Source organism: Megalops cyprinoides, chromosome 17 (genome assembly GCF_013368585.1).
Source record: "Megalops cyprinoides isolate fMegCyp1 chromosome 17, fMegCyp1.pri, whole genome shotgun sequence".
Lineage (NCBI taxonomy): Eukaryota > Metazoa > Chordata > Actinopteri > Elopiformes > Megalopidae > Megalops > Megalops cyprinoides.
This window is the reverse complement of record NC_050599.1, coordinates 17926431-17950262: the sequence shown is the minus strand read 5'-3', so window position 1 is coordinate 17950262 and position 23832 is coordinate 17926431. Positions and strand designations below refer to the sequence as shown.

Below are 23832 nucleotides of genomic sequence, written 5' to 3'. Positions count from 1 at the left end.
TGGCACTGTTCCAGCTTCAAACCAAAATGATGCTCATTAAACCATTCAAGGACCATTCATGCCATTGTCATCCTGGAAAATTCGAAGGATTTATAACATTCTTAGCATGGACTATAAAACTGACATTCATATGACAGGTGCAATTCAAAAGTCTCAAAATTTAGTTGCGATGGCTATCTATGGACAGGGTCATGTTCATACAGTTTGTGCTTCAGACAACAAATCTAAGGTCAGTTTATCCATCTCTAATTTGTACTGCAATCATTTCATTTAAAGGTTTGACATCAGTGTTTGGTGACAAAATGTAGCTAAGCAGTTTAACACCAGTATTTTCACCCTGGGGATGGAAACTCGCTGTGCATGCTTGATTTTATTACCACACTTTTTTGTCACTATACAGTCAGGACCGGTTTATCACCAAACAAGGAAACACATCCTCAAAATATGATATTTTCATTTGGCATACTATCCTACATTCAGGATTGTATATATATATATGCATTTAATGTGTTTTGTTTTCTTTTATGCTTTGCATTTGCTTCTTTTATTTACATGACATGTCTGATGAAGATGCCCATGCAGTCTTCCAGGCTTCTATTTGATCTTTTGATCTGTTCTTCACCAGAGTGAGACTTGCACAAAATCTAAACAAAACATATAGCTAGCAGCTGTAAATGAAAAGTGGTTGGCTGTTGATTATCTGGCTATTTTTCCTGTCTGGTAAAAAAAGATTAACTCACCCAAACTGTTTTTCATCATCACTGTTTTTTTTTTTTAACTGATAAATTGTGAAAAGTACACATTCAAGATGGAATACTATAATGTGTTTTGCCTATCCCTCTTCCTCTCTCTTGGTTCTCTTATGATCTATTTCAAGTTCTCTGTGATGTGTGCTCTATGCCTCTCTCTCTCTTTCTCTCTCCCTCTCGTTCTCTCTGCATCTGCTAATGAACCATGACCAACTGGAATGTTTCCCCCCACGCTTCTCTCTCCCTCTCTCTCTCTCTCTCTCTCTCCCTCTCTCTCTCCCTCTCTCTCTCTCGCTCTCTCGCTCTCCCTCTCTCTCGCTCTCTCTCTCTCGCTCTTGTTTACAGTGCATGATAGAAGGACAGGTCCTCCATGTCCATGTCATGAGCCAGATCTGTCCTCTAGCTGCAGTTTTCCTTTTATAATGAGTTGGCACAAACAGATTTTTGTGACAGCCAGTTTCCCTGGAATCGTGCAGTGAGACAGAGGAGAGAATGTGGGACTAATTAACACCATCTGCAGGACGAAGCAGAAGAAAGCAGATGGTTCCAGTAGGTTCTGCTGCTCTTAATGACACTCCATAAAATATATTAATTATTAAAATTATAAATTAACTTCCATTCACATGTGATCTGCACAAAATGTTATATAAAATGGGCTGGTGTAGAATGGCAAGAGGAATGAGTAGTGAATGTGCCATTGTGCCCATAATATAATATAGGTGAGATACATTGTTTATCTGAGTTCATCTTTCAGTTCTTCTCTTGTAAGTACCCCAGCCATGGTTACTTAGCCATGTAAATGTATTGTGTTTGTACTAATGGAATTTATGATGAAGTGCTTGGCCACTGTCACAAAAGATGTGATTTATTTATTCATTCATTAATTTAATGTTTTCCCCCTTTATACAAAAACCAACAACTGCACATTAGGCTCACTTTTTCTGGTGCAGGAGCACTGGAGCAAGATGAATGCAATCCTCTGGTATACTCCCACACTGCAAGTTACATAGCACGCTCAAGGCGAGTGAGCAGTGAGTACTCATTGGAAGATAGATGCAGCTCCACTGATGATACCAAGCAAATCTCAGGCACCTGATGAATGGTAGGGTACCTAACAACAGTGGGACGAGAAAGCCCTCATCAACCTACCTGTCCATATCTCCAAGTGGGATGAAGCCAATTTGTTGCACTGCTGGGGGGGTCCCAGTTAATTTCAGCAAATTATATTAATCTGGGTTTAACCTGCACTCAAAGTGAACACCTCATGGACTGAACCACTGGACCCCCCAATTTACTTTATTACACAGCAATGTTGTCCAAGGGACCCCTGCTCTGTATTACTGTTTGTGTAATCATGTGCTGCCTTTAGCATGCTCATTATGAAAGATGCATATCCAACAAAAAAGATATTACACTTTGTAAAAAGCTGTGGATTAACTGTGGAAGAACATATGTTAATTCTAGTTGTATTTGCTTGTCTATTTTAGTTCTTAGGCATGCATATGCTTGCACTCTTTCAAGAACTTCACCATTAAATCCTAGGGGGTGGTGGTGGGGGAGGGTTACATTTGCTTAGGTTTCTTAATTTATTTCATAGTAATTACACCGTACCACATAGAACCTGTTGCTGTGAAAATATTATAGGGAGTCTAGGCTTTCACTGTGAAACTAGTTCTGGCTTAAGTGCAAAACCCTGGCCAGCTCAGGGTTATTCACATGCTAATGAATTTTTGTTCATCATCTGAGGTTAGGCAATCATATGTGTGCAATGTGTACAGTGCAGGTGACAAATGTAGCCCTAAGGGACTCTTACATGATTCTACTTAACTGTGAAGATAATTTATTTGAACTTTGAGGTGGCCTGTGTCCTAGATCTTGAATTAGTATTCTACATACTAATGTGCTGAATGGTAAATACTAAGGAATTTATTACGTATCAATAATGCTTGTGTGCATCTGTGCATGTAATGCTTAAAACAAATGACAGCATTTGATGGATGGATGGATCACATTTTGAAAAATTATTGCAATATTCATTGAAGTTATTACATTGTTCATAAAACACTCTCCTGATAACGTAATAACCTAATTATTTATTGAAGTTTATTACATTATCCAAAAGTTCTTACCTGGTGTAATTACATTATCAGTTGCTTCAGAGTTTATCACAAAATACATTTTAAACTTACTTCTAAGCTTTACTGATGTTGAGGATAGGTATTAAAATATATATAAGCTCAAGGGCAATATATAGGTAAACCAAAAGCAGATCATGTGACATCTCTAAGACAATATAAAATCACTGCCAAATTGAGTGAATCTACCACATATAATATGCATAATCCTAGTATATGAAAATGTTCTTCTACATATGGCTACGTGACATCTCCAAATAAGGAAAAATTCCACCTGAAACAAAGAAGTGATTGAGAGTGAAATGTCTGTTTCTTGCTCCCTCTCTCTGTCACTCAGCTGATACTCTCTGAATTGTTCTCCAGAAGGCAGAAAAAGAGGGGAGGAGAAAACGGTCATTAATCTGACATCAACAATCCTGCAAAAGCTTCTAATTAGTGATGACAGAAGATTAGAGGGAACTGTAATTTAATCCCTGTCTAATTTACTGTGCCTGATGTCATCAGTCTTAACCTTCAGCTGATTCTGCTGATTCATACCTTTGATGTGAATTGGCTCTAGTTATGCAGCATTAGTGATATACAGGTAAATGCCGGTAATGGACTGATGACCTGCCCAGAGGACAAACTATTACTTTGTGCTGCTTATAAACACAGATTTATGAAGAAAATCCCATATGATGAACTTCAATGGCATGCTTTCCCTTGAGAGTTAAACACACTGAGTTATTTTAAGCTTTCTCCCACCTGGCAGGTGTAACTGTCAGTCTGGCAGTCTCTGGCACAGAAAACACACATATTGCTACATATATATTCATGAGGGTGTGAATAATTCATGTACTCACTAGGCTATTTTTAAAATGTAACAAATCTTTCCCTTTTGTCATCTGACAGAACTTGCACTGGAATGATATGTTCTTCCTCCTATTAAGTCTTATAAAAATTTGATATCTCTGAAATATGTTGAATTGCAGAGATATCAAAGGGGGCTCCACAAGTGAAGAAGTGGTAATATGGTGACATACGCCTTCATTAGAGGCCCATCAGTGTTCTGCCTTCAATAGGAGCCTGGGATTTTATTCAACCCTCAGCACCTAGGAATAAGTTCATAGAAAATGTAACATTTGTGAAAGACTAATTGAGTTCTGTGATGAATATGGATACTTGTACTTTTTGGTCGAGTATATTATTAAAATATATATATTTTTTTTTTTCCTGGAACAATTATTACTGACTTAATTTGCAATTGCAGCAACAGATTCAAAGGTCTGTGTGGGAAGAAAACTGAAACTATACCTGATTCAATTAAAGTTTTTTTTTAAGGCATAGTACTGCTCTTTTGAATACACCACTCACAAGACTAGTGGAGCATGCACAATAGGATGGCATATTACAGCATTTTTGCATAGTTTGTTTCATGCACACCTGCTTTACTCTTGTTAATTATAACAGACAGGGTCATAGAAAGGGCGGGGCTTCTGGGGGGCATGCACCCCCTACCAGGGTACGTGTTAGCATACAGTAGTAGTTAACTAACTTTGCAGCCAGCAAACTTAGTTTGCGACAGTGAAGTGTTCTAAAACTTAGCTGGCCAAAGGATGTTTCACTTTGTAAAGGGAACAGACTTTGATCTGATGGTTGAAGAAATAGCTGATGTCACATTTGCTGATTTGACATTTTTATTTTGTGTTTTTGTAACTCAGAATTTTTTATATTCATATTTCACAGGCAGTCAAAATGTAACTGAAATTACATTTAAATTAACCTACAGGGGTCACTCTATTAAGCTGGCTATTATAACTAATATGCTCTGCTCATTCCCTTTTCCATCAATGTTAAAGGTGAAAAGGCAGGAAGGAACATGAGCCACCATCAGGAAAGGAGCAGCAGGAAGTTTTCTCATGTTCAAAGGTGAGAACATTTAAATTAGACACATATGGGGATATTAAAACATGTCCAGAGCAATGTGGATACATGCCACAACTTGAATAATAATGCCCTGTGTTATTCTTAGTGGCTACATTTTACTTAATTATAGCACTTTGGTGGTGATGCACATTTCCAATTCTTATTTGTAATTGTAGCCATTAGTTAGCTATCATCAAACAACTTAAGCCACATATGAGCTACATTTAAATTCAACTAAAAATGTTTTTGGAAATTTAATTTGGTTGTGTTAACACTAGTGTTAACAGTAGAATTATCAATATTACATTTAGACAAAAAAATGTGAAAAATGATGAAAGATGCAAGGGGAGTGAGGGAAAAATACTTTATTTAGTCAAGAGAGTTTTATTGTCAGCCCATCCAGATACAAGTATACAGCTGGGTTGAAATAACGTTTCCCTGGGACCCATGGTGCTACATTAGTAGTAACAGTTGCAATTGTAATCAATCACACATTTTGTAAAGTGGCTGTGTGCATTTGAATTTTTTGGGGTGTTCAGTCCAGGGGGGGGTGGATGGGGGCATGCTGTGTCCTGGGGGCGAGGGTCAGTTCTTTATATATGCTATTTAGATCTTAATTTCATCTGATATTTGTGGCATACTATGACTGAATTGCAAGCAATGACATCAACATGCAGAAATTAACCAACTAAATCCCATAAAAAACCCTGCATGGACAATCAACCCATTTCTTTGGTGTGGCTCTGGAAAATAAACTCATATCCATTTGGTGTCATATCCTAAAAGTATTAATACTGTAACTACGAGAAGACACTGTTGCTTGATGGATTAAGTTGATTAATGGAAATGTTTAAACTCTATCATATTTAGTAATATCTTTTTCAGAAACGCTAAAATATAATCTGGCAATGTTCCCTCCCTTATCTATTATCTAACATTGTCATCTCTGACTCAACCTTGGGTTTTGATCTTGGTTCTAATCAGGAATGATGACACTCAGCTGAAGCAGTAAATGAGTTCTATGAAGTTCCCACACTCCATTACAAAGGAATAATGTCGTAGAGAGACTCAAAGGTCATCGTGGGAGTGGAGAGAAAATATCCTTTGCTCAGACTGACAGAGAGGTGAAAGGACCTGTTTTTAAAAAAAGAGGAAAAAAGGTCTGCTATACAGAGATGTATGTCACTCGGCAGATTCCAAATCCCTGTTGGACCAACAAGAGGAAGATAGGTCATGTGACATGAAAAAGATGTAGGAACAGCCAGTAATCTCAGGGCTGTTGTCTGATATAGAAAATGCTTGTTTGTGAATATGAGAACCATTTAGTCTATGACAAGTCAGTAACAAGGTGATGCACGTCATGCCTATTATTAACAGCTGTTGACGTTAAACTAGGTATTATACTTTCCAGTTGGTGAGCATATTTCTTATAAGCAGTAGATTTAAATATTATAAAAGCTAACAGCCTTGTGTGTACAGTATATTAAACAGTAATGCAATTTAACAGTTAGGTGCTGCTAAATATTTGAATTGAAGGACTTTGACCAAGGGTCTGTTCCAGGGTGACACTTTATATAACATTATAAATAACATGTTATGCTCCATTATTTGCCAAGCGGATGACTTTATCCAAGGACAACTTACAATCATTACAAAGTATTTTTCCTGAAGGTAAATGCAGCGGTTTCCCAGGCAGGAGTCAAAGTTTATGGATCCTTTCAGATGACTGAGAGACCAGCTTTCCCCCAGCTACCAGTTGCTGTGTTGCCTCCTTTTGTTTTTGAATTGTAAAGAAGAGATTTGAAATTACGAAAACTGAGAAATCCCAAATAGAAGAATACAAAGATTGGACCCATTCATATTGTGAAAAGACAATTAAAGCATGACAGCTGAACTTGACCATATATCTGAAGTTCAATTGATCACCTCTTATCAGACCAATTAACACACCAATTGATATTATAGTAATAAGCAAGAGAGAAATAAGTAAAATATACAAAATGCACTGCTGAGCAGTCAATTGAAGTCAGTCAAAGTCTTCACTTGTCATTCCAGTTTGGTGCATTTCTCTTAGGTAGAAAATGCTTTTGACAGATGATATGTATTTAGTGTATGCTGGGTAGAGGAATAGGCTAAGCATTCAGTCCATGGCGTAGATAATGGGATTTACGCAATTATTGTGGGAATTGTAGTATTTTGAAATAAAATCAAAGAAATACAAGTAATATCGATGGAATGTATTTAATGTAATTCCATTTATCTGTGATCCACATATACTTCGTTTAAAATGCATCCTTCTTTCGATTACAATGTAATAGGCCAGCAAGGAAACGGCAGAGGCAGGTTGGTAGGATGCTGTTTATTGAGGACAACACTGGAACTTAGTAAAATAAATCTTCCTCGGTTAAATGCATTCAAATCTACAACGCCTTGAAAACAAAAATTAAAAATCGTATTCTGTAACTAATGATACTCAATGTATTTGCTGGTTAGCTTCGGCTATCTCTAGACCGAAAACTCATATCAGGTCACGCAAAGTTGGCCAATCATTCTGCAAATATTCTGCAAATAATGGGAACCCATCAAAACCAAAAGGACAGGATTACCAGCGTTCGCATTCTTCTGACTTTATCAATTCGTGTTAGCATATTGTGTCAAACTGATTTCCCTGTTGCTCGGTTTCACGCCAACCTGCCGCCGCTGCCTCTCCAACCGCACACACACGCGCGCCCACCGTCAGCGCAAATCCCAGTCCAATACCGGAACGATATCAGCAAAGTCAGAAATGGAAAATGCCAGTCAGAACTGCGCAGTAACGAAGGCAAACTAAGCGGGGGCAGGGCATCGCGGGGTTTGCGTTTGCGGCTGAGATTTTTCTTCGTTTTCCGATTTCTGAACCTCCTGGATTTGGCCATGTTCCAGATTTTGATTAATCTTGAACCTGTAAGTACTCGCGTTATTAGTTATTAGCTGTACATGTACTTTAGTCCTCTCAAGGTCGAAGTGGGTTTTTATTGCTGTCGAGAATCTTGATCTGTTGAAGTATTTTTAGACTTGAAAAATGATCTGCTGCAGTTGGATGATTTATGCCTATTTATGTGGCTACAGCTAATGCTTTTTTGCTTGTAATTGGGCGGTGCTATGTACCATTGTTTCTAAACCTTGCTTTATGGGGACACACTGTAATACAGTATAGATTTGACTGAGATTTGATTGAATACTGACACAATTTTAACAGAATTTAACAGGTGTTTGCTGCTAGTACTTTGTACTTTCACACACTGATAACAAACCACATCCATAACAATCATTTTAACCTCTTCAATAAATGAACAATCAAACTGTGTGATCAGTATTAAGTTATATGATCAATAGGGCCCACAACAATTGAACCACCAGTTAAGTTTAATTGAGACAGTTCCATCAACTTTGTTCAGGGTACAGATTTTAACAGAGAAATATGAAAAAACAACTTTGATTTATGTTTGTTTAGCAGGTGAAACAGACATGTCAATTAAAGATCAGTAATCAATTAATAGCCAATCAATTAATCAGAGCAAAGATGTTTCCTGTTTCCTGTGGGTATGGAAATCACATATCAAAATGTATCCAATATGTGTTTTTCATTTTGACTATTTTTCTTTGTTTCAGATCTTTTAAGTCCTGTGTTAGACTCTTTGCGATGTCTGGATTTCACTATTCCAACCACAGCCAGCCAAATGCTCAAGGTCCAGATTATGTCTGGGAATATGAATATTATGATGAACCAGTGTCATTTGAAGGTCTCAAAGCCCATAGATGTGAGTGGCATTTTATATTTTTTCATTTTATTTGGCAAGAGTATGATTTTAGTTATGCCAAGGACTGGGCCTTCTTAATTGGGAACTGTGTCTAAGTTGTCCACTATCCTTGTGTACTGGTGTGACTGCTTGCAGATGTAGCCAGAGGAATGAATGAATCAATCAATCAATCAATCAATCAATCATTCAATCAAGCAATCAAAATTTATTTGGTTATAGTACATTTTTACAGGCAAAATTTTAGCAGATGTTGTGCAGTAAGTTTTCCAGGAGGGATAACAACACAGAAAATGCAGAGCCGGTGAATGTGTTGTTCACCACACACTTAATTTGTTGCCCTCTTGTTAGTCAATAACTGCAAACTTCACAGATGCATACAGTTACTTCTCTTCATAAAGTTATGAGAGTTTAAGTGCCCACGTTGTGCTGTCCTTGATGAAAACCGTTTGTCATCGTGACACACAAACATCATGGTAGACCTGACTTCTAACCTTCACAATGCTTATGACTTCAGAGCTGCTGAGACTTTAAAATTTCACAGCTTTAATTTTCCACATGAACATTCAGAGGAGTAAGCTATTTGTTGTTTTTATGGTCCTAGTGGATCCCTCTCTACATAGGCTGTGAATACAGGCTGGTAGCTGTAGAGCAAGGTTTAGGCACCTCCAAGGACCAAGTGAGATGATCACTAGTGTGCTTCAGTTGCTTCATTAAAGACCAGATGGCACTCGAGGAGGTTCTCAAAGTTTATGTAATGATGCAGTGAAAAAGAGCAGCAAAACTCTGCCCATAATCCCTCAGAAGCTGTTTATACAACCACTTCCTTTCCCAGAACTGAACTCACATGTTTGCTTCTGTAATTGTTATTACTTCTTCATTATTTGTACAGATACTATCTGCAAAGCTGTCCATTGATTGGTACAGGGTAGCACTGCTAATTAGATTTTTTTCTGGTAGACCTGCTCTTGTTGAATTCTGATGACACATTCGGTCTGGGGACTACATGTTCTGTAGGCTTTGCTTGAGATTTTGTTTTGGTCTGTTATGTTACAATCTTCAAATATTTATTTTATGCTGAGCAACATGACATTAAAATAGCCATAAGAGGGTACATTTGAGGGCTTATCAACAAGTACCAATTTGTAAAGCACATCTCCCTGATTGTGTGTGTGATATCTCCCCACTCATGTCTGTCATCTCTCTGGCTTTGTGAGATGGCTCACAGGTTGAGGGTGACATCTCGCAAGTCTTTTATGTGACACAGATATGGTCATGTTTGTGACACCTCACTGTTTGTGCGTGACAGCTTGTCAGTCACCTGCATGACTTCTCGCTGGCCATGTGTTGCAGATTCAATCGTGATCGGGTTCTGGGTTGGCCTGGTGGTGTTCGTCATCTTCATGTTCTTTGTTCTGACCCTGCTGACAAAGACTGGAGCCCCACACCAAGAGTGAGTTGATGAGAGCCAGCATCATGTCTGTGCCATGTGTCAGTGATTCATTGCAAATGGGGAAACATGAGGTCAATCTGAATACAGATCATTAAAAAAAAACTGCACCATGTGAAACTGTTTAATGTGAATACCATTTAACAGTTATATGGGACACCACATAGATTCTGTTCTCAATCTGCTTTTGAAGCTGGAACAGACCCTGATGCATTTTTAACATGCCAGAGAAACACTCGCAGAAGCATTGTTCAGATGCAGAACCTTGGATAGTTCTCCCTGCCTAATTGGGGAAATTCAGCACTGTTGAACAGTGTGCACTGACATGATACATAAAAAATACTGTACTTTAAATAATAATATTTTGACTGAATGAGTCCATGTAGTAAGAAGCAGGAGTTGGAAACTATAATAAGCATAAGAGAAAATCACTGCTTTCTCTGATTCATAAAGTGTACATATTTTCTTACATAGTGTGCATATTTGGAGCCATCAATACCTAGCAGGAGAAAGACAGAAATGTATATTTATGTTTTCTGTTGTGCTGTAATTGTATTTGGTGGTATTGTTTGCCCTGCTGATATGGCACAGTGGAATTAAAGAAAGTGCAAACAACTTTCAATCTTACAATCAATCTTACAATCTTTCATTCTTTGCACAAGTGACGATTGAACACATTGCGCTGAGGCTTAAAAACAAGAGTGTAGTCACCACAGTGGGTTAGTGACAGCAGAAACAGCTGTGGTTACTGATCCTAGTACAGGTGACGGTGGGCAGCTTTCAGCAGAGACCCAGGGGGAGGCTGTTCAGTGGGTCTGTTGCATTTCAGTCTTTACACAAAGAAAAACATTGCTTCTTTTGCTCTGTACCATCCTGCTGTTTTAAAAATGTTACACAGAACAATAGTGTAAACCAATAACCTCACTAGAACTGTTAATGGATGATTTTCCTAAATATCACTGCAACCCCTCACAACCCACCATTCTCCATGGCTTGCTAGTGGGGTTTCCATGGTTATTTTCCTGCTGCAGCTGTAGCTAGCTCTGATTACATATGAGGAGATTCTGATAATTTTGAATTTGAAGCCAGCTGGCAATGTATGGTATCAGGGGAATCTATGAGGCTGGCGATCTTGCAAGTTGGGTGATTTGTGAGATAATGATGATCAGCTCAACTTGGCTTTTATAGACAGTATTATTTCATGAAATCATCATTTTTCTGGAGGAAAATATTAACACTGTCCATTTTTCTATTCCATTTAACCTTTAAGTGTTAACTTCAGCATACAGTACATTGTTTTGCTGATTTCTATATTAACTTTATGAAGCGTAACATTTAAATATTACGTAATTGAGCAGATTAAAACCACTGGCCAAATTATTTGAATAAGTCTTTGGAATGTATCATGTTGTGATGTTTCTATAGAAACCAGAAGCTGATTAAAGGATTGTTTGCCAGCTTGTACTAAAAAGATGACTCATTCAGATGCTCATAATAGAACAATAGAACAAGTCATTGCGTAATGTTTACTCATGAAATTGCATGCAACATAAATGATATTTAATTCAGAGCCACTAAGCTAAATTAGCAAAGAGAGAGTCCTGCTGATCCTCTCTGCAGTTAGCAAGAAATTACTTATCACAAATAAAGGCACACATGAGAGCAAAAACTGTGAAAATAAGTTTGTTATGGAGTTATTACATTGTAAGTTTTCTGTCCATCTCTGGACTTTCAGAATGGAGCTGAAGTTGTTCTCACAACAGTCTTAACAAAGGTCTGTACTGCCCATCCCTGAGAGGGTAATAATATTTTTGTAGTTGTCCCAAGCTCTTCTTGTGGGCTTTACAGGTGAATTTTATCAAACTCCGTCAGATGACTGTCATTTCATTTGTTTAGTCAAGCACAAACATTAATCAATATGTGCTGTAGAATAAGCGCCACAATTTCTGTATCTGTAACTGAAAGATCAGTGGTTGTACATGTAACGTCTATATTGTACAATGTAATTTTTACATTGTACAATACAGTTTCTGGCTTCATACCAGACTGTAAGGTCTTGTAAACATATGAATGACTGACAGATTTTTTTTCTTTCTTTTTATTTTCTTTGTAGGTGTTGTTGCAAGGGTTAAGAGCAGCTGTGTCATTAGAAAAGCTGTTCCACCAAAGTTTGGTGGAACCAGGGCCTGATATGTCTTGTGATCCCTCCTCACCTGCCCCTTCTCCTGTGGCCATCTCTCTCACCCTCCACTCTCTGCTCCCCACGCCTCTTTACTCTTGCCTTCTCTTTCCCTTTCTCTGCGCTCCTCTCCCTTTCTCACCGCTACAGGAACCCGGAGCCAAGCGAGAAGCGAGCTCGTCTGGCCAGCTGCGTGCTGGACATTAGCCACCCCGAGGACCCAGACAGCAAGGTATACTCCCACCCACTGCTGGACGAGTCCCGGTCCCTCTTCCACTGCTACATCAACGAGGAAGAGCAAGGCGGGACAGCGGGTGGGCGGGGCGGACTGGGCAGTCGGAATCCCAGTGGCCAGGGAGACAACACCAGCCTTCATTTTCAGGAGGCGCTGGCGGGTCAGAAGACAGACCGAGATACCAGTTTCCTTGCGCACTTCAACATCCCGAACTTTGTGAACTCGGAGCACAGCTCCACGCTAGGCGACAATGACCTGCTCCTGTGTGAGCCGCCAATCATCCTGGACAGTGAACCTCATGGCAGCCATCATATTATGAGCTGATACCCCACAGCAAGTGCCGCTCATGTCATAATATTAAGCCCTAGCCCTACAAAACCATGACACCTCCAGTTAATATCTTGCCGCTGAAGTGGCTATGGCAGCAGCATCTGAAACAGCATCTGAAACAACATCTGAAACCACCCAAAAAGCTCATGAGATTGGCAGGCGAAACCCCGCCCCTACAGCAACCGTAACATGACATGTCTAACTGCCAGCTAAAGCCCCTTCCTTCTAGATGGAAGTGTACACAAAAAGGTCTCAGGTGGAATTATGATCCAAAGTCTCAGGACGATGCTCACCACTCTCAGTGATACCTTTCTCTCCTGTCCACTCCACAAATACAAGCCCCACCTTCTTAAAACACGTGCCTATCTCATGGTGCTGTTCCAGCAACGTGGCCTGCTGTCAGATGGACTGCTCTGATCGTCAGCTGCACATGGATGAGTCTTCAAGGCTAAGACCTGCACTTTTTTTGTTTGTCAAACTTAAGGACAAATATTGATTGAATCTAGGCCTAAGCCTCCTTAAATGTGAATGAACGTAGACTCAAAGCTAGAGGACCCTCCTCCTCCACAGTCAGGATAGATTTTTCATATCAGAGTTTTGCACCTAACAGGATATTAGTCAGTGGCAGCACTAGAAGATTGAATCTGTTCAATGAAAACTTAAAGCAGGTAATAATTGTGCTGTAAATATCATACAACCTTCTCTTTATGTCATGCATTAGTGATCATTGATACGGCTTGTTTTGAATGTGGTAAGATACTGTTAGCTTATACAGCATTATAGGGTTATTTCTATACAATTTACATATGTATATTGTGAAGTTGTATACTGTACACAATGGGTGTTACATCATGTGTTGACATCATTATATTTGAACTGACTGCTTACTTGCTCCTAAATGTAGACATGCTTGTGTGTTTCCATGAATGTTTAAAAGTCTTACAGTTTTATAAATGAGCTTGTAGCCAGAACTGTTATGTTACCCTTGGTCAAGGTCCTTAACTTGAATTGTTTTAGTAATTGTCTAGCCCTAACTGAACACTGTATCAAAGCTGTGTAAGTCAGCTTGAAAAAGGCTGTTTGTTAAGCAAAGTAATGTAATGACAACATTATATGAAGAAATAAAGACGTGATTTCCAAGTGAATAAAAGCAGAGTTTGTTCTGTTCATTGGAAGTATAAGAGAAACAGACAGAAGGAGCTTTACACCAACACCACCTGCCCAGATAGTGACAACAAAATGAATGAGACTTTGTAACTGCCTATACCCTTATCTTTTTACATTTCTTTAACAGGAAATTAGGTTTCTGTCATGTTGTTTTACTATTTGGCCTCAGATCAGATTGCATCTAATATCAACCCAGCGCTCTTGAGAATCACTCCAAACATCCTTGCTCTGTCAGCTAGACAATTCTTTTGTCATCCAGGCAAGCATAGGACCTTGGAGGAAAATGTACTACTACTACTACAAAAAAATCTGTGGTATCTCACATTGGTCTGTGTCTGTGTCATCATGATGCTACTCAAATCCTGTGTAGTTCCACAGAGTTCACACTGCTTCCAAGCATATTGTTTACACCACTGTCCTCAATGACCCTCCACCCCTATTATAAGGACTTAAGACATCACAGTTCACCATGAAACAGAATAGCAGTTTTTTTCTGTCATTGTTGCAATATTGGGAAATACTGTCATGATATCCCTCTTAAAATGCACTGCTGAAAGTTTGTCTACCAGCTTTATAGAGGATAATTGCCATAGTTTCCATAATTGCACACAAGGCAACGCACCACTGATCGAAAAGCCGCCTGTCTTTCAATGATAAGCAAAAAGTTTACCAGGGTGTGTTTATGCACAAAATCCATTCCTGGTCCTATACAGTACATGCCATCATTCCATGTTACCGTACTTTCTTCAGACATGAGGTCTGTACAGGTGTGACATACAGACCTCATACTCTGGCTTTGTAAATAACTGCAGCTGTCAATGTTAATTCTGGCCAGGTACAAACCATTGCTTAACGTCACATGGCCAAGGAGGACAGAGACACGGCTGAGACCAGGAAAGAACCAGAGCTAAAGCTGTTCTCCTGATAAGGATTGATTAAATAACATAGACCTTTACAGAGCACCTTGTGTGCCTTTTTTCAACTGTCCGTTAAAGATTTTTTTCACCTTGAAAATTATTTTATAGTCCCTTTAAAGGTCCAGTTTAATATCATGCTACAGATCTGTATCCACAGATAATATATCTAATTCTACAACACCATAAAGCACATATTGTTAGCATTTTTGCCTGGATTCTGGAGCTGTATTGTTTGTGTGTTTGTGTGTGTGTGAGTGTAATTATTTTACCTCTTGTAAAAACTGAAAAACAAAATGTACATGAAAAAGAACTGTGCAAATGAGGTGAATATTCTTAAACCAGCTGGTGACACAGGTCATGCTAAACAACGCAAAAAGGCCTCCTACTACTCTTAAGTACTGTCTCAAGTACAGTCTAATTTGTTCAACTGCTTGGGACATTTGTTGCAATTTTCCTGATACTGAAAGTAAACTATTCTTTGATATAAAGATCTGTTCAACATGATAGGGGACAGTAAAAAAAAAATTGAGGCTGTGTAAGTTAGTGGTGTGGTGTCATAAAGGGGACTATAGAATCAGGGGGCTGGGTATTGCTATTCTCAGCTAAGGCAGTACTAAAGATCAGAAAGGCTTTTAAAGCCAGAGGTAGGCCTTTTGAAGGAGCTCATGGTGCTTATTGTTGAGTGCAACTGTTCAAGAAATTAACATATTTACAACCATACTTCTGCTGGAGATGGAGTCAGCGCCACTAGGGGGTGATCAAGTTAGTTTGCCCAGCTCATCAAATAGATTGATTGATTTCTCATGAACCCTATTATGTAATATTTGTACTACAGTTTCCAGTTTGTTCCTTTAGATCATTAAATTATCTGCCTGTTCATTATAAATAATTATGAGGATTTTTCAATTTAATTGTTGTTTAATGTTTTCCCAGGAAAAAAACGTATTGCCATTTGATTGTTTGGTGACCTTATACATAGAAACATCTTCTAATTATGATTAGAACATCACAGTTTGTCTCTGTGTTTGACATAGCATTGAACGTCAGATAATGGTGCTCTCTTGACTAGTGCAACCAAAGGGAAAACATGCTGAAAGTTGTTTTTGCACACCTGTTTGCTCACTTAGCATTCCAAGTTTCATTGTGACTGGACAATATCCTAATGTAAAAAAAACAGACAGGAAAAACAGACACAAAACCCAGAATAAGAAGCCTTCTAGCCCTGAGGAAAGCTCTGATTCAGTGGGCATTGGTGTCATGGTGATAATTGGTACCGATAGGAATGTAAAATAAGTATTCAGTCTATGAGCCAGATGCTTTTAGAGCCAGACACACAGTTTTATTATTCAGTGGTCTGAAACACAGAGCTCTCAGGCACTGATAAATTGGCAGGTATCTTTACGTAGGAAGACACTTGTTTGGAATTTTGATGAACCAATTAACATAAAAGAGAAAGAGTAATTACTGCAACAAAGAATATAGGGGCTATCAACATAGTCCTTTAATCCTGCTTTCAAAAGGATTGGAGCAGTGTTTGCTCATTCTATACATCCTTAAACATTCTACGTGTCATATGACAAATGCACTCATTCAACAGAAATATTATGTGGCATTGCCATTAATGTACTGTTTCTTCACTCAAACCTGGGACTTACTTTCAAAACATTGGAAGACTGTACTGCATTAAGGATATTAAAAGACGTTTTGCATCTTATTATGGCAAAGAGGGGATAGTGTTTAATTTTCAAATCCAGTTTCAGTTTCATTAACAAACATATTCTGTTCACCTGTAGGAAACATGGTGAGTGTTCAGTGCTTTTTGCCGCATCAGAAGCAAGTACACTGCAGTTTGTTCTGGCTAACAGTGCAGAAAAATACCAGGTGCACAGCCTCTAAAGGCAAATTGAATATGTATGTAGTTTTTTTATGAAATCAATTATGAAAAAATGAACACTGTGTTTATGTATTTATATTTCATTGCTATATATAGGTATTGTTTTCAGTTGACAAGGGCCTTAAAGAATGTCTACGGTTGTTAGGGGAAACTCATCAGCAAAGGAGCTTAACACATATCTGCATGAAGACAGATGGAGAAAAGCATGCATCTATCAAAATCGAGACTTCAAAAGTTAATTCATGTTAAAGAAAGGGTTTGACCCCCGTGTATAACATTGAATAGTGGAAAACTCAGCTTGAAGGTATAGATGTAAACAAAATAAATAATATATTTCCCATTACATTATATGTATTTTAGTGTATTGTATAACCACAAAAGTGGATTTACATCAGTGTCCCAGTGCATAGCTTTGTACCATTTCTGCATTATACATTATATTACATCACATGACTGTGTGTGTGTGTGTGTGTGTATGTGTAACCCATTGTACTGAAACAAACCTAGCTCAGGAATAAAAAAGTTCATGTTTATGGTGTTGACAAGTGCAGTGTTTATTGTCTTAATCAACTCTATTGATGAACAAAATGTGAATACAGCAGCCAGTGTGAAGCTGTGGAGGAAAGCTTGAGAGCAAAGTTTGAGTGGGGGAGCAGGATGTGATATTATGGGGTGGAGACTATCAACATGGACGAGCTAGCTGATTAAATCAGCACTCAAGTGATACATATGCTGAACAATGTGTGAGCTATTTCAACACACAAGTATGTCATTTTAACGCGTAATGTGTTTTATGTGTGCCTGGAAATTACTGGAGTAATTTTATTAGTACTTACTGTGTTAATACTGTGTTAAACCTTTTTCAACAATTTGTACTTTTATATCTTATGTCTCCACTTACAAGCTACTGTCTGTACCCTTCCAGTTAGTCTGCAAACAAAATGAGATATATTTGACTATGTGAACATCTTGTGCTGTTGGTGATGCCAAAGAGAAGTAGTGCTGTTTTGTGAAACATGAGTCTTGCCTTCATTTGAAACAATATTAATAACAAAGTAATTCATACTGCTTTCACACCAAGATGTTATGCAATCAATGTTAAAACGACTCGCAATCAATCCATCGGGTGGCTCATTCCACAAACCTGTTTCTGATATCAGAAGAGGAGGATTAAATGTTAAAACGATCTGCCATGTACTATCGCAATTGTGTAAACGGATTAAAAAGGACATGTTCTAGATGGATGGTTTGAATTGTGGCCACATAGACAGCCCACAGAAGAAAAAAAAAAGATGCATCTCACAATGAAGGACAGACATATCCCACATGCCAAGCCAGCAATTTGCATTCTTGAATTCTAGACCAATAATAAAACAATACATTATTAGTGGCTGTTATACCTCTTTGGTTGAAAATTATTGTGCCCAGGCATTTAATTGGCTGTATTGTTACTTCTTATAAAGTAGCATTCATTAACTAGCTATCTAGTGAGTGTCTGTCATTACTAATGAACCAATAATAATAATAATAATAATAATAATAATAGAATAGCAACCTCTGGATCTTCTGTGAAGTCCATCTTCATGGAGATGTACAAAGGATGTGTCCTTTTTGCATTCTGATGTTGTCTCGTATCAAATGATCTAGAGGTTGATGCCCTTCTTTTGATTGTCTTGTAAACAACTCTTATCTTCTGTTGAGTGTTATCTGTGTATACTTTGACTGCTTGTGCAACCTTAAACTGAGGAGAACTCACATATCCCAAAATGTCCTCCTGCATGCTAAAACTGGAAAATGGCATCAAATCAAAGATCAACCTGATTTAATACTTGCTTTTATATCCGCAAAAACACATTCACAAATCTCTAAATTGGCCTGCTTTGGACAACTGCACACAAAATGGATGTGTTATGCAATTCAAAGGCATTCTTTTTCCAAGGACATAAAAAATAGGTCTCTGCTGTGAAAACCTGTGCCTGCAAATAAATGAGAAATAGCCTTCAAGTATTTAAAACACGTTCTTGCTGAAATGTAACTTATGTTTGTTTCTTTATTTTATTTGTAATTTATTTAATTCACTTAATCCATTTGAGTGTAATAAGAGTAATGCATTATTTCACTGTCATTTCAAATGATTAACTAATGCAGAAATTACCCTTTTTAATACTGTTTCTTCATTTCAGTAATTACGCAGTGACAGCTTGTCAGCGTGACATAGAGGAGCCAATGATGTGTTTAATCTTGCTGTTTCACAGGAGACATCATTAAAATGACTACATTAACAAATACTGTATGTAAATTGACACTGCTAAGATAAGGATCATGCTTGCACACTTTTTAGCATGTGCTGCTTTGTCATAACACAGCCAGAGGCAGCCATTTTCTGATGATATAAAAGTGGGCTTGTCTAGCAGATGTGAGCTGGTGGGGTTGTCTTTGAAATATGACTGTGACTGCAATAACTGGTAAATGATTTGATATTGCAGGGCAGCAGTATGATGTAGCAAAAAGGAACAGGGTTTCGTTATTCATTTCCCTCCTGGAGCACAGTTGTTGTATTTTTAGGTAAGGTATGTAACCTTCATTCCCTTCAGCAAATACCCAGCTGTACATGTATATTTCAATGTTCAACAGAGAAATTGTAAGCCCTTTAAATTGCTCTGGATTAGGGCATCTTCTCAGCAACTGTAATATTGTGATACCACACTAAAGCTTGTTCTGTTGAAGACTAGTTTCCGGTCATTTTTTTCTTTTGTCAAGACAATGACATTTAACAACATAATGTGACTCTAGGGGTGTAACCATACACTCAGCTCATGGTTCAGGTCAATAAACAATGCTAGGTTTACGATTTGATACTGTTACCATATTTTGAGCAAAATTTCAGTGGAAACAAATTACAGTTTAACAAGATGCCTCATTTATTTCTGAGGTAAAACGTGCAAAACAATGTTTCTTTCATCAGTTTCTTGTTAATTGTGTGTAAAATGTGTTTTAAATACAAATTATGGAATCTCTTGTTATAAATATTTCTAAAATAAATAACAAAAATCATGTCATCTACTTTTAAAAGCTGATGTCTACATTCAGACTGTGCTTTCCTGTACAAGCCATGAAGTATGGCTAATGAGGATTGAACAGGTTTTCTTGTTTATTGCCCCCTCTGCTGTTCAGTGAATGTAATTAAAACTGAGGAGAGTATACCGAATCCACTAAAAACCACTAGGATTCCTTGGAACTTGATCTTTCCATCCAGGTTGCAGATTCTGAGCACCATGACAGACACACCACCATTGGATTTAATGGTTTTGTGGAAAGAAAGTCTTATTTACAATTCAATGTGTCTTGACACATAGAAACTGCATTATGTATATAAAATTTCTTCTAAAATTTCTGGCCTCTTTCAGCAAGACAATGCGCCTTGCCACACTGCACACATTGTTCAGGAATGGTTTGAGGAACATGATGAAGTGTTCAAGGATGTTGCCCTGGCCTCCAAATTTTACGGACCAACAAAGATTTTCAAAGGAACTCTGCATTATTCTTCTGCGAAACCTGGCTGCACGAGGACATCGCCGACTCCACTGTGGATTTACCTGGATATCAGCTTATCAGAGCCGATCGGGATATAGCGGCATGCGGGAAATGTGTTTTTACGTCAATAACGACCATCAGACCGCTGTGTGTGTTGCACTAGGTTTTGGCTGTACTTCTTTCCAAGGGATCTAACATTAATCTATTCCTATCTTACCTCAGGAAATGTTTACTGTGCCCTCAGCCTTGCAAACTGCTGAGTGGTGCAGATATAGCATGACAAAACAAAAAAAAAAATCAAACAAACATTTATCTCCTTTGGCACTGGTCCTCTTGCTAAGCTATGTGGTCTTCAAGATAAGAGCAGTGTGCCACTGGACAGATTCCCATTTTGTGGTGAGATGGCACACATGCTTTCTCTAAAGGCTGCGATTCTGCTGTCTTTTTGCTCTCTGCATGCGAATGCAGCAGAGATCACTGAAAATGGCTACCCCATTCTGTGGGAGAAATCACCAGGCCAGCTCACCGAACTGCCCTCTGTTGATGATGTGATTGTCATCAACCCATGGAACTATCTGCAGAGGATGAGCTTGCACAAGATAATGCTGAATGCCACAGACATGTACATGACCTCCATGGGAGAAAATGCTACTGAAAACCCCTTGTGGGGACTCCCTCTGCAGCTAGGCTGGATACTTAAGTCAGGTAATGTAAGAATCGATCCCTGCTCCATTGATGGCCATTATTTTGCTAACACTGGCGAGAAAAAAAGTAGTGGAAGAATCCAGTGCAAATTTATCAGATGGACCTGTCTATTGCAGTTGTATGTAACAGTATTTGAATCAGGGTTACATTCAATCACCTCCCTGTAGCGACAGCACCAGTATTCTGAAAGTTAAAAATGACACTAACGTGAGCATTATAACCAGATTTAGAACTGTAGGAATGAAATGACTGTTGATGAAATTGTGTGATTCTGTCCAGCTTAGATATATTTCATTAATAAAAATCCGCTAAAGGACACGAAAGGAGTGTGTTAGAAGAGTTGAATGGATTTCTCTCAATTCATTTAGAGCAATCATTATTCTGAATTGAATTATTCAGAATTAAATATGAAAATTAAAAAAAAATCTGATGTTAAAGATAAATGCTTAATAAATTATCTTATATTCCTAGGTCGATTAGTTGACCCTTCAGGTGTTAATTCTTGTGGGAAAGAAACAGGGGGTCCTATGTGTGTTTCACCCAAGAGCTGGTGGGCATGTAAGTACTGGCTATATAATACTAAATGATTCTTAACCCATTTGCGCATGTAGGCCAAATGTGCAACCTGGAATGTATCGCGTCTGCTTTTGATGACTGTTTAATGAGACACTTTGACCGTGCTGTCTGTATAGTGCTGTCCTGTCAGACTTCTAGCAGAAATCTGTCATATTTTGTACAGATAGACTGTTATATCCACCCTCCTCTTCTCTTCAGGTGTTAATTATTATCTATCTGTGATTCCATTCCTGGCGGCTGTGGAGACGGGCATTGTTGGGCAAGGCTTCAAGATCCAGATTCAGGCACCCAGTGAAGAGTCTGAGGACTACTGCGTGTCCTTTTCAGACTGCACTTCAAAGCAGCCAGAAATGATGTCCAAATGGGAGACCTTTTTCCTGGTATGCTACAACACCTAAGTTTGTTGCATGCTTGGCTCTGATTGCAAAGATGTGGATATTTAATGGTGAGGATTTGAGTTTTGTTATAGAAGCACAGATTCCACTGACTTTCACATGTGCTGTCTGCTGTTTTTAATAAAATACAATTTTTGCCTGTGCCAGTTTGGACAAACAAAAATCTTAAATGTTGGGGATTCATATGGTGGAAATTAATTGTTTAGAATATTGATGTCATGTTATGTCTTTCCATTCATATTTAGGCCCTGAAAAACCTGAGCTCAGCAGATATTCCACAGTTTGAAAAAAAAGACCAAATACTAGGATACATGTGGGAAGCTCAACAAGCCTCTATGCATGCAGGGTCCAAATGTAAAGAGCGGTGAGTGTTTTCATTCAATAGCAAGTACTGCTGCCATTCACCCGCATCCGCGTATATATGTATTTTTGCATATGGATATTGATATGTAGATATGTTCCTTGCAGCAATATCTCTGCTGGTTAAAGTCAGTAAATACAAAACTCATTATACTGATTTATTATTATTATTATTATTATTATTATTATTATTATTATTATTAATGATAAATGCAACTTAGCTGTTAAGTGGAAGTATGTTGTCTTGTATTAACCACATTTGTGAATGCTGTATTTATAATATGATCCCTGACCTCTGACCTTTGTGGCCTGTGTTGTAGCCTGAAACACTACTCAACCCTGGAGGTAACCTTCAGTCGCAGCTGGATGAAGTCTGTGGACTATGTGGCGGCCACACGCTTCCATTCCAACATGGAGAGATCCAAGCTGTTCACATCTCCACTCCCAAGTAAGATTCTTCGGGAGGGAGACAAGCCACCCAACATCCCTGGCCTCAGCTCGGAGGAGAATCACACCCTCTACGTCTTCACATGGATGGACAGCATGAACACGCTTCTTGGTAAGAAAGCCACAAGACCAAAATGAGTAGCCATTAAGCAAAGGATTCTGACAGGCTTTCTACAAATCAAAGTATATGGATGGTCTTGAGTTTGTTCAGCTTTGTCTTTCTTTCCATATGGTATGAGTTCTGATTGCTCTACATTATGTGTACATTAGTCACATCATGGTTCCCATCACATTAAAATTAGGGATGTTATTTCAGTAGAGAACATAATCAACCATAGCAGGGAATGGCAAAGGCCTTTGCCATCTGCAGAAAGTTTTATATATGATGTGTGGTTGAAGAGCTCCCTCTTGTGGTGAATTATGTGTAAATGCAATAGAGTTTTTTTTTTTTGTTTGAAAATTAACTAAATAATAAAATATATTCTGGTGAGTAGAGTAGAGTATAGTTACCTGACCTTATGATTTTTCTTTAAGGTGGAACCTTGGTGCAGATGTGGGAAAGTGCCATGTGCTCAGAGAAGACTCGAGAAAAAGGACAGGCACTTCTGCAGGACCTGGTCTTAGACCCCAAATTTGTTGTTTCAGGACTCTTTACCATCCTGATAGAAATGGGTTCCAGCTGCTAGGTTTTCCACATTGTTCGCTACACTCCAGCACAGTTCACTACCAGCACTGGAGACTAAATCAGAATTCCTGAATTAAATTCTTCTTTCAAACACCTCCTGCACAATTTTGTCCTGACACAGTGTGTACGTGTCACGTCTGCGTGTATCTCCTTTTTTAACACTTGACTCTTGACTTTCGGTTGTGAACTTGTAGGAGTACATATTATCTGGGGCTATTAGACATAAATTTTTGAAATAATGAAAATTATGATCCAATAGTGGTGACCATGGGACACAAACTATCATTTATGACAGCCATAACTGGTCTTGCTCACCTCAGCCTAGTTAAGGCATTTTACTTTAAGTCAGAGAGTGTTAAAGGAATTTTATAG

At 38.4% G+C, this 23832-nt stretch overlaps 2 protein-coding genes across 2 annotated transcripts; both read left to right on the top strand.

Annotated features, from left to right (window-relative positions):
* Positions 1 to 7611: 7611 nt before the first annotated feature.
* Positions 7612 to 13157, top strand: LOC118792660 (melanocortin-2 receptor accessory protein 2A-like). Its single transcript, XM_036550554.1, has 4 exons — positions 7612 to 7732; positions 8441 to 8589; positions 9940 to 10039; positions 12366 to 13157. Exons 2-4 carry the CDS (start codon positions 8472 to 8474, stop codon positions 12772 to 12774), a joined length of 627 nt encoding a protein of 208 aa, XP_036406447.1. The 5' UTR covers positions 7612 to 7732; positions 8441 to 8471; the 3' UTR covers positions 12775 to 13157.
* Positions 13158 to 20662: 7505 nt separating this feature from the next.
* On the top strand, positions 20663 to 23556 carry leg1.1 (liver-enriched gene 1, tandem duplicate 1). The gene is made up of 6 exons (XM_036550413.1): positions 20663 to 20997; positions 21469 to 21555; positions 21772 to 21953; positions 22214 to 22332; positions 22649 to 22887; positions 23310 to 23556. Exons 1-6 carry the CDS (start codon positions 20694 to 20696, stop codon positions 23459 to 23461), a joined length of 1083 nt encoding a protein of 360 aa, XP_036406306.1. The 5' UTR covers positions 20663 to 20693; the 3' UTR covers positions 23462 to 23556.
* The last annotated feature ends 276 nt before the right edge of the window (positions 23557 to 23832 follow it).